We start from the raw sequence: 11,948 nt of genomic DNA, 5'->3' as shown, positions 1-11,948 counted from the left end.
GAGCCATCTCTCCAGCCTGTCTAGTGTATTTTTAACACAGTGACTTCGTGAGGAAGTCATTTCTTGTCTAGGGATGAACTCAGGTTTTCGGAAACACCCTGAGCTATCTCGACGACTCCTCACCCTTTAAATATATATAAACTCATGATGCATCTCCCTCCTCTTGTATTCTGGCATTACAGGTGTGTGCTCCATCACCCCGTTTTGTTTCTTTGTTGTTGTTTAGTTTTATGATGGCCACCTGTGGTGTCCCTGTCTTCCTTGTTATGTGCAAACAGTCAGGGACCATAGGGATAAAGGGCAGAGAACCCTGGGCCTACACCTTGACCTGTCACCAACTAAATGTATATCATATCATTCCCACTCTCTTACCCTATCATGGCAAGGACTAAGCAGACATGAAAGTCAAGTATTATAAGATGCCAGGTGTCTGAAAAGATGACAATAAACATACGACTGACAATCATTTTACATAATCGCGTGTCTGTACAGAGCTCTGGCCAGCCTTGAACTCACTCTGTAGGCCAGGTTTGCTATGAACCTGCCTCTGCCTCCCAAGTACTGGGATTAGGGGTATATGCGACCACCACACCCAGTCAACCACTTTTTAATTTTTTTTTAGAGACAGGGTTTTTCTGTGTAGCTCTGGCTGTCCTGGACTCACTTTGTAGACCAGGCTGGCCTCAAAACTCAGAGGTCCCCCTGTCTCTGCCTCCCAAGCGCTGGTAAGAGGTCTTAATTCCAAAGAGCCAGCCAGTCCCAATTGGAGTCACGTAGCTTTGATGGGCACAAGCCAATCCCAATCAAAGTCAACACTTGAGTTTGAGCCAAACACCATGATTCAGCAGCCTCAAAGGATCCCTTGGAAAATCCCCAAATGTTTGACCAATCCCAAATTCCCCCGGACCCCGAGTTACCACTAGCCAATCAGCATAAAGGTTACCTCACTACATTGGGAGCCTTCATGTTCACTTCTGGGTTGCTGCCATTTTGTGAAAGTGGTGACCCCAGCATGCTGGAGTCCTCTGAAGAATAAATGCTCTTTGTTTTTGCATGCCATCTGAGTCTGGGGTCTTTCTTCTGAGACTCACAGACCCTAACACTAGGATTAAAAGCATGTGCCACCACAACTGGCTCGGCTAACCACTTTTTATGTTTTTGAGACAAGGTGTTAACTATGTAGCCCATGTTGATCTCACAAGTTTTGGGTATGTACCATGCCTGGCTTGTATAATATGAAATATTTTATGTACCTAGCCCTTTAAATGACCTTATGCTCTTCAGTGTCAGTTGGCTCTTGGACTTCTGGGAACAGGAGAGGATATAAAAGCCAGCAGAGGCTGAGAGAGAGGAAGAGTTAGACAGGGGGAAGAAAGAGGAGTAAGCAGGAGTAGGATCCAGGAGACAAAAAAGTAGGGTCAGAGATGACCGCTGATGCAAGAAGATTGAGTAGGGCTAGAGAGGAGAAGAGACTGAGCAGAGCGAAGGTAAGAGGCAGTTGAGAGTGGATTGAGCAGGCAGAGTGAGAAGACGGTTGGTGATAGCTGAGCCAGGAGAACCTGAGCTGAGCCAACAGAGATATTGTTAAGACAGAGTTAAGAAGCACCCAGAAACAAAGCAGTTAAAAAGAATATATATATACTTAAAAACCTACATTTTTAAAGCAAGTTTGTACTGTGTAACTGCCAATCTTTGTTTAACAGCTCTGGGTTTGAATCCTAGTTCCAAAATAACTAGCTGTGTGACTCTGGGCAAGTTCATTCACATCTCTGTGCCTCTGTTCTTCACCTAAGAATGGAGACCACAGTATTTACCTCATTTAGGGAGGTGGAAATAAGCTACAAGGAAAGCATTTAGAATTTGCATGTCTAGAACATTACATTTTAATAACCTGGTGTGTACAAGCTTGTAAGGAGATCAGGAGCCAACTTTTGGGAATTGGATCCAGCCTCCCTCTGCCAGAGCCCGGCCTTTGAGGGGTGCTAGAGCAAAACCAGGCAGCTGGCTGCTCCCCAGGACCTGCATCACACCTGCTGACAATGGACTCTGAAAAGCTCAACAGAATTCAATGTGGCAGTAAGTTAAAAGTAAAAATTACTGCTCGGTGCAGTGGTACAGGCTTTTAAACCCGGCAAAGGCAGAGGCAGAAGCAGAGGCAGGCGGATCTCTGAGTTCAAGGTCAGCCTTGACTACAGAGCAAGTTTAGGACAGCCATGACTACACAGAGAGACCCTGTCCCAAAAAACACAAACAAGAATGAAAAATTATTTCTGTTTTAGGGTATGCAGTATTCAAGAATATCTAAGTTTTTAAATTATCAGAGACTACATAAAAAACAAATTCGGGGTTTTTCTTTTTTGAAACAGGGTCTCACTATGTAGCTCAGAGCAGCCTTGGTCTCATGACAATATACTCCTACCTCAACCTCACGTATACTGGGACTACAGGCATAAGCCACCACGCTCACAGACAGATACTAGATTTCTAAACAGTCACTGCCTACACTTTGAACCCCAGGGAAATTAACCTTTTAAGAGTTCTTCTGAGATGTGTATTTCAAAGTCTGCCTGGAAAACAAGAGTGTAAAGAGGGCCCGTTTCTCTCCTATACACACATTCATATATACATATCTCATAACACAGTTTTAATTTTTAATTATATAAATAATATGTTTTATTTGGGAAAATAAAATTTACATCTATCCTTCCAATTCTTTTTCATTTGGATGTAGATACATATTTTGTTACAATAATTCGTACTTCTCTAAATACAAGTCAAAAGAAAACCCCTCAAAAACCAAAAATCCAATCATAAGAATGAAGTTAAACTGGCTCGAACTGCACACGCACACGCACCCTCACAGGTGATGTGTGTGTGGGGGGTAAGTTGATTTATATACAAGTCTTTGTGCATTAAGTTCTAGTTTGATTTCTTTTTAAATCCAAAATGATGCTGTCAGAATAAAATGTCCTCTTGAGAGAGCAGCAGTTTCAGAGCTCAGAGCATAATCCGTGCTGGCTCGCTCTTGATCACACGCATTCACTCGCTCCCTACCTAACTCGCTCACTCCCCCACTTCCTCTGAGGGCCCAGTGCTCTTTACATGGAAACAAACAGCTTCCCTTTGTCACATCCTCCAGGAGACGAGAGCTCTGCCGACTCAGCCACAGGTGGGATGGAAGCTTTGTAGTCACCTTCACTCATTCTGCCGTTCTTGAAAATATTCATCAAACATGGTGGAAGACTCTTCTTCATGCTCCTGACACAAAGGAAACACAGAACAGAAAATGCATACAGTCCTCTCGGGAGATCCCTCGAGAGTTCACGCCCGGATTCCCAGGTTACCTTCGGTTCCTTAAACTCCAAGTCCTCCCCGTACTGGATGGCGAAGTCGATGTGCTGCAGCACGATGTTCATGCTCTCCTCGTCCGACTGGTCGTATGGCAGAAAGCGAACCATGCTGTAGTCATCGATCTACGAGTGTAGGTTTCAAGAAAGGCTTACTCTGTGCTGGGCTGGCAGGATGCTTAGGGGCTAGGGTGTTTGCTGCCAAGCTTTAAGAGTTTGAGCCTCCGAATCCGCATGATGGAAGGAGAGAACCAACTCCTGCAGACTCCTCTGACACCCAGGCATGCATGCATGCACTCGCAAGTGCTCGTGTGTGCACGCCCCACACAGAAATAAATAAATAAATGTAAAAGACAAGTAAACACACGCACTGGACTGGGAAAGGGAGCGCTGGGGACAGATGGGACCTGATATGGCTGACCTTGCTGACCTCCGACCAGCTATCACACAGCTGGTTCCTGTGGAACCAGGAGCTGCTTCACTGCTATCTGTCTCAATTGCACACTCACCTGAAGTGGTGGAAGTGTGACAGCTCTGAGCTGTCCAATAGCCTGAACTAACAACAGTCAAGTCCCTCCTGTCCCTCCTGCTTTCTGTAGGAAACAGAGCTGGGCTGCACTGCCCACACAGGTGGCCGAGAACAGACACCAAGGAACAACTGACGGCCTAAAAGGAACCACTGGTGATACTTACCAGCCCACACACAGCCTTCGTCAACTTCTTGAATTTTTGGCTTCTTAAGTCACCTGTCGAGTCTTCGAGCAGAGAGTACATGTCTGGATCTAGAAACCTTTAAGGTAAGAAGGGCAACAATTGAGAGGAGGATTGCAGGAGCAAAGAGACCTACACTACAGCCTGTCTCAGAGGGACAGAAGGCTCGTCTTGCTGGGCACAGAAAGCGCTGAACTCACTTCTCAATTTCCTTCTTGGCTTTCTTACTCAGCAGATCCATCTTCGTCATGATGTTAACCTGTGGGATTTCTAGAGAAATCATGGCACTTAAGGCTGCCAGGATGCCAGAAATAAACTGGAGAAGGAAAGAGAACAGAAAAGATGAGTTATTGCCAACAAAGGATACTGGCACACCACCCAAGACGGTGATCTTCCAGGGGAAGATGCTGGCTAAAAAGGTGAGACCAAGTCTCAAAGGAGAAAGGGAAGATGTGACCTCATCTACATGACCAGAACGGGTGGCAGGCCTCTAATCCCAGCTGAGCAGATGGAGAGAAAGCTCTGAGCCAGCCTTTGCTACACAGAAAGACTCTGTCCCAGATCCATCAATCACTCAATCTACGTTAATCACATTTCTTGATTTTGACCATGACATTAACCTGCTTTCCCACTAAAATCCCTCAGGACTACTAATGAGAAAAGTCTGTAACTCATAAACTGGACAAAATGTCCTCAGAAAATTAAAAATAGATTCTTCTGTTTATTTTTAACTTTTATATTTGAGATACTATCTTAACTCTATCGCCCAGGCTGGCCTTGAAATTGCAGCAACCTTCCTGCCTCAGCCTCCTGAGTGCTGGGATTGGAGGCATGAGCCACATACCCAGCTCAGTATTTTTAATACACTAATACAATGCCCATTTGCCTCAATTTTTATTTCATAATCAGTTCTCCTATATACATAGTTCATATGTATATGAAATATATATACATACGTATGTATATGAGAGAGAGAGAGAGAGAGAGAGAGAGAGAGAGAGAGAGAGACACACAGGGAGCCCTGGCTGACCTGAAACTCAATCTGTAGAACAAGCTGGCCTTGAATTCAAATCGATTCTTCTGGCTCTGCCTCCTGAGCTCGGGTGGTGGGAGCCACCACACCCAGCTAAATCTTTCTCTTAGTTGAGCATATATTCACATAATAATTTGATAACTGGAGATACTAAATAAATGGAATAGCCTGTGAAACGTCCAGACTCACACAGAGTGAGCAGAGACTGCTGCGTGCTTTCTACCCAGGACTGAAAAGTCTACAAGAGATTCATCCTCAGACCTTGAACGACTCCACCATGAACTGAGAATCGACAAGGAACACTCCGCACACTCGGAACTCCCACTGTTCAAGTTGCTGGACCAGCTGCTTCATCACGGGCAGATGGGTGTACAGCTCAATCTGACCTGCAAGGGGAGCACCAGAGCAGTCAGTCAGGAGCCCGGTTACTGCAGCACCGTCCCCAGAGGGTGCTGGGGGCCAGTGAAAGGGGCACACCGTGCACGCATGCCTCATTTGAGTGTGAAGCCTCAGATCTTGCTGGGATCTGAGGATGAGCAGGCATTTTGCTTTGTATTGTCTGTGGCACTACAGACCAAACTGCGGCCTGTGCATGCTCGGCAAGTGCTCCATGGCTGCGCCAGCCCCCACAGACTCAGCTTCACAGTTTTGATTTTTGGTTTTTTCTGCATTTTTTCCTGAAAGAGTTTCATTGCTTTGACTTATGTATGTCTGTATGTCATGTGTTCCAGGTGCCTGTGGAGGCCAGACCACGGTGTCAGTGCTGAAGTTATAGAAGTTGTAAGCCACCCGACATAGGTGCTGGGAACTGAACCTGGGTCCTCTGGAAGAGCAGTTAAGCGCTCTTAACTGAGCCACCTCTCCATGCTCTGCACTCAGCTGTGCAGGGGGCACCACACACTCCCAGGACAATCGTAACAGCACGAGGACAGCAGCAGGCTTTATTTATTTTTTGAGGGGGGGTGGCCGTGTGGCACCTCCCTGCCTCCCTGGCATGAACTAGCCCAGGGTGCAACCCTCAGTACAGAAAAATAAAAATCCAAGCACAAAGGGGTGTACATCTTGGGACTATCCACACTCATACTCAGCTATCTCTCTCTCTCTCTCTCTCGGGACTAACCACACTCATACTCAGCTATCTCTCTCTCTCTCTCACACACACACACACACACACACACACACACACACACACACACACACGGTTTCTGTGGGGGTCCATGTGTTTAAAAGCAAGGGAGAGCCACAAATGAGTGAAGCACCTCAGGCTTCAGTCTAGTGTGTGCTTCACCTTCCGAAGCTAGTGGCACTTAACCTGCCCCTTACCTCGAGGAGCCACAGCCACCCGACACCCAATCTCCCTACTGCTGCTTGTCTGGACCCTCTGTCCTACAACCTAGCTTAAAGGACAACTGAGCAGTTGCCTCCTAAACCCTTCTTCTGCAGGACAGTCTATGTTCCTTCTGCGGGTACCCTGCACAAATGTTAATCACGGGGTCACTGTTTATCCCAATTGCTTGCCGCTGGACCCTAAGCTCCATGGCCCTGGCCCCCTTATTCTCAAGGCTGTTCTCAGCGAGCATGTGATAAACTCGAGGGATAAAGTGGAGCCAGCTGGGTTCCTCAGTGCAGGCGTTCACTACTGTCCCCACAAGGACACAAGCAGCCTGAGGGCGCACAGCACATTCCTGTCGCTGACGTACCTGGGCAGTCAAACAGGATGTAATCGTCCTCAACGTGGCCCAGGCAGCTCTCCAGCCAGTCAAAGTTGTTGGCAAAGTACTCCATGCAGAATACCAACCCTCCGTTGGGACCAAAGCGCAAAGAATCGTCCTCCATCACATCGTCCACCTCGATCAGTTCCCGGATGTCTGGAGAGCCAGGCAGGGACCAGAGTGAGTACCTGCGAAACTTTATCCTAATAGTAATTAACAGGCACATAAAGGGAAGGTGGCTCAGTGACTGAGAGTGTCTGGTGCATGAGCATGAGGCCCTGAGTGTGATCTCAGCACCCATGTAAAAACCTAGGAATGGCCACATGTCTGTAACTGCAGTGCTGTGGGCGCAGAAGGAAGGGTTGCTGAGGACTGTCCCCAGAGTCAGTCAGAGACCTCGTGTCAACGGTGGAGAGAAAGCAAGACCCCTGACTGAGCATCACCACACAGACACTACCCAGTACAATACTATACAGATGTAAAAAGGGGAGGGGAAGCTCCCCCACTCCCCGCCCCAAGACAGGGAGTTTCTCGGTGTAATAGGACCCTGGTTGTCCTGGAACTCAACTTTGTAGACTAAGCTGGCCTTGCACTCACAAAGACCCTCCTGTCTCTTGAGATTAAAGGTGGGATTAAAGGTGTGTGTCACAAAAATCCGGGCAATGTTTGGTTTGAGACAGTCTTACTATGTAGACCAGTCTGGCCTCAAACTCAGAGAGAGGCACTTGTCGCTTCAATCCTAGGATTAGTGTGTTTAAAGCCACACCAGAAGGGAGGAGAAACTCTTTAAGCACTGCTACAAAATAATCTCCCAGTTGTATCATTAAGTGAAAAATCCAAGGCACAGACTTCCTGTCAGAATCGGGTATACTGAAGAAAAAAGCTGGTAGTGATGGCCCCCACCTGCCACCTTAGCTCTTGGAGAGTGAGGAAAGAGGGTCTATATGGCTAGGTCCTATTTCAAGGCAAAAGACAAAACACAGCACAACAAAACAGAGAGGCCTACTTCCAACACATTATACACAGCCAGGCTGGATTCAGACGCACAAGCTGCTTATGGAGGGACACGTCAGAAGCCAGCAACCCTGGCTGCCTGAAGAAGCAGGCTTGATTTGCTGAGCCATGACTCGTGATTTTTCTGCATTCTTCCTCCTCTGTGTCGTTCACATTTTGAACCGTTCGGCTATGTATTACCTACACCAAGAAGTAAAATGACACCAACTGCACCTCATAACTTGATGACTCAAGAAACCGGTTAACAACTCCTGATCCTTGTTGAGTTGGGGGTGGGGATGGGAACACTCACCCTGGGGTGGAAGGCTGGGAGCTGTATGACTTACCTACAGAAAGGTATTAAACATCCTGGCATACAGATGGTTCTCATTCATTATGGAAATCAAAAGAAAACATACAGGAAGTTGGCCTCGCCTCCTGTTACTGTGGGCTGGACTCTAGTCTCACACGGTCTCCCTCTTGGATTCTGTGAGCCCAAGGTCCTTCTAATGCAACTCTACACTTAAGAAAGCTTCAGGGCGGGGGGGGGGGGGGGGGGGGGGGGGGGCTGGAGAGATGGCTCAGTAGTCAAGAGCACTGGCTGTTCTTCCTGAGTTCTCTGAGTTCAATTCCCAGCAACCACATGGTGGCTCATAACCATCTCTAATGAGATCTGCTGCCCTCTTCTGACATGCAGGCACACATGCAGGCAGAACACTGTATACATAACAAATAAATAAATCTTTAAAAAAATAATAAACAAATGGCTTAAAAAAAAAAAAGCTTCAGGGATGGGCTGGAGAGATGGCTCAGAGGTTAAGAGCACTGACTGCTCTCCCAGAGGTCCTGAGTTCAATTCCCAGCAACCACATGGTGGCTCACAACCATCTATAATGAGATCTGGTGCCCCCTTCTGGCCTGCAGCACACATGCAGGCAGAACACAGTATATATAATAAATAAATCTTAAAAAGAAAGAAAGAAAGCCTCGGTGCTTTCGCTCAGAGGGTCCCAAAGCAATAGTCTGCCTTGTTTCAAGAGAGAGGAGAAGGTGGTTCCCATCTGCTCAGCCTGCTGGCCCACTCCACCTACTAGAGGGCCACACTCTCCTCATGAAGTCTGCAATTCCAGCAATTGGATTTTAGAAGTTCCAGCTCATCCTGATCCTTGGCTACATAAGGAGTTCGAAGGCAGCTCTGGCTACATGAGACTATTTCACACCTCAAGCTAAAAAACCATTCCGTGGCAGTGTCCACACTGCGGCACCTGCCACTCTTCAGTCCAACCCCGGCTGCTTTCAGCCGCACTGCTCCACCCCTAACTCTGGTCAGAGCTGCCACTGTCACCCACATCCAACAGACACTTTCTGTCACTGTCTTACACAAGTGCTTGGCCGGACCTGATGTCAACAACACCTCTTTCTTGCAAACGTCCCTCCTGTCCTTTCTGAAGCTTCCTGATACGCTGCGTCTAACAGCCTCTGAAGAACATGCAGCTTCAGGACTCAGCCTCAGTCCTTCTTCTCCAACCAAATTCCCTTCCATCACGAGGTCGGCTATCCTGGGGCTTAATGTGTCAAGATTTTTGGGTTTTTGGCTGCTGGCCCAAACATTTGTATCTTCCATCTACATAAGCAGTTTCGACTTCAGATTTATTATTGTTTACTGAAAAACAATTGTTTTGTTTTGCTTTACTGAGCCCCATGATAGAAACATGTACCGCCCCACTGGGCTTCACGGGGTGCTGAGGGTCAAACCCAGAGCTTCATGTGCCCAGGCAAGCCCTCCACCCCCACTGAGCCACACCCACAGCCCCAGCCTCACCTTTGCATTCAAGCTACCATTGGGGCTGTTTACTGCATACAAACCATCTTACCATGGACTGATCAGAGTAAGCAACGAAGAGAGAGACGACAGGGAAGGGCAGAAAGGCAGGAGCCCACCTACCTTTAAGCTTCACAGTGAAAGACCAAAAAAGGATGCCATCACATCCACACCCACAAACACCCATCACATGACCCTCAGCCTCAATGCACGCATCAATCACGAAATCAGGGTTTAGGCTGTGAGTAACTGATCTTTAGTTTCTGGGCTGAGCAGCCAGCTCTCAGTGCCCTCTCAAGAAGGCAGCTCTACCAGGACTTACCGGCCATCACAGGGTAGCTGAAGTGCTCTGCGGCGGGGTCCAGGTTGACCACCTGGACAGAGCGATTGAGCGCCTCACAGTGCTGCACCATGGTGGCACAGTAGGTGCTCTGCAATGGTACAAGGTGTGTGGTTAGCACGCAGGGCAGGGTGGTGCCGCCCTCCACCCCTCCACACACTCCTCCGCTCTCTGGGCCAAAGCTCACCTTCAGGAAAAGCACTCGGGACGGCAGTGAGAACAGAGCTATAGGTCAAGGCATGGCTGGGGCTCAGGAAACCTTAACACAGTCTAAAACGTTAACTTACATTATAGAAATGCCCTCCACCATGCTTCCCTTTTGACACACTGTTCTATCTGGGTCATCTCCTCCGTGGATCAAGATGCACTGTAATAGACAGGTCAGCTATGTGCCTTCCCAAACAGAGGAGTCACAGGTACATCTCCTGTTCCCAGAATGACGGGTTTACTACATACTGAAGGGACACAAAACCGCCACAGATTCTAGGGATTCCTCACACTTGATGTGTGATCATTGTCTTTGCCTTTTGTACTGTGGTTAGTGTCCCTACTAGTATTACTATTAATTACCACTATTATTACTAATAATAATTACTATTACTATTAATAAATATATTAATATAAATAAATATCAATATTAAATATAAATATAAAATAAATATTAATAAGCATTACTATTACTAATAATTGCTATTATTACTATTAATATGTATTTACAAGGAAACATTTGTATCTGTATTTAATACATATACATATTTAATTGTGATGCAATGTTTCCTTGTAAATACATATTAAAGGAATAATAGTAGGGACACTAACCACAGTACAAAAGGCAAAGATAGCCCAGCGCAGTGGCACGCCTGTAATTCCAGCACTCAGGGAGGCAGAGGCAGGCAGATCTCTGTTAGAAGCCAGCCTGGTCTACAAAGTGAGTCCAGCCACGGCTATACAGACAAACCCTGTCTCGAAAAACAAAAAATAAGAATAAGAATAAGAAAAGAAAAGACAGACAGGACGGAAGGAAAGAGAGAGGCAAAGATGATGATCACACATCGTTTCCCCCACCTTCTAGAATGGAACCCAAGATCCTCAACTTCTGAGGAACAGTAAGGAAGAGACCCCATTCTAGGCGTGTGGCAGAGGGCTCGTTCTAGATTTAGACGAAAACGGGACCAAATTCTATCCAGAACTAACTGTATGATTCTGAAAAAGTTAACCTTTCTGTGTCTCGTTTTCTTTAACCGAGTACAGGGCCAAGCTCAGTTATAAAAACCCCTGGATCGACCAGGGCAGTTCCTGAAGAAAAGTCTCCCGTTACTATTATTTTTGTTAAAGTATGTGCTGTGTGTGGGTGCACGCACATAAGTGCACCGTTCGTGGAGGCCTGAGGCTGGAGTCACAGCTCTGTGTGGGTGCTAGGATCAGAACGCAAGTCCTCTGGAAGGGCAGAACAAGCTCCCAAGCGCCCAGCCATCTCTGCAGCCCCACAGCAACGATTAACGCTGCCATTACTCCCAAACAAAACAAGGTCCAAACGAGAGAGCGGAAGCGAATTACCCAGGGTTCCCCGGGTCCCAGAGGCTCACCTTCCCGCTCCCCGCGGGGCCCATGACTAGCTGCGCATACCGAGGCATGCCGGCCGCCCGTGCTCTCACCGCAGTCGGCCACACTCCGCTCCGCCTCCGCGAGACGCCACTGGCTTCCGGGGTACGAGCCAATCGCGACTCAGAGCACTTGTCTGTCGCTACACCCCGGACTACGGGGTGTCCCAAGGGCCGAATCACCTGTGAAACGCGCACGGAGAAAAAAAAAAAAAAAAACCAGAAGGCGGAGGCACGAGCTCACTCACGCGTGCGCAGAGCGCGAGCTGCGGGCCGTTGGCGGTTGGTCCACTGGCGGAGGCGGTTGCCCGGGTGACCGCGGTTCGCGCGTAACGCTCCGCGCCCGGGGGCCGGTGCACCGGTTTGGGGTTTGACTCCCAGGGCGACAG

The 11,948-nt window shown here is 47.7% G+C and overlaps 1 protein-coding gene across 2 annotated transcripts; it reads right to left on the bottom strand.

The window, feature by feature from the left end:
• Positions 1-2,663: 2,663 nt before the first annotated feature.
• Positions 2,664-11,660, bottom strand: Gpn3 (GPN-loop GTPase 3). 2 transcript variants are annotated; one of them, XM_055605975.1, is made up of 8 exons: positions 11,585-11,660; positions 9,941-10,049; positions 6,792-6,959; positions 5,353-5,477; positions 4,259-4,374; positions 4,041-4,137; positions 3,345-3,473; positions 2,664-3,258 (listed from the first exon to the last, which is right to left on the bottom strand). In XM_055605975.1, the coding sequence occupies exons 2-8, from the start codon at positions 10,029-10,031 to the stop codon at positions 3,196-3,198; spliced, it is 789 nt and encodes a 262-aa protein (XP_055461950.1). In that variant the 5' UTR covers positions 10,032-10,049; positions 11,585-11,660; the 3' UTR covers positions 2,664-3,195. The 2 variants fall into 2 exon arrangements, with proteins under 2 accessions (XP_055461950.1, XP_055461949.1); XM_055605974.1 differs by having other exon boundaries at positions 11,545-11,647.
• Positions 11,661-11,948: the final 288 nt, after the last annotated feature.

The sequence above is a fragment of the Psammomys obesus genome, unplaced genomic scaffold, assembly GCF_907164565.1.
Source record: "Psammomys obesus unplaced genomic scaffold, mPsaObe1.curated_primary_1811, whole genome shotgun sequence".
Lineage (NCBI taxonomy): Eukaryota > Metazoa > Chordata > Mammalia > Rodentia > Muridae > Psammomys > Psammomys obesus.
The sequence above is the reverse complement of the archived record's forward strand: the minus strand, read 5'-3'. Positions and strand labels throughout refer to the sequence as shown.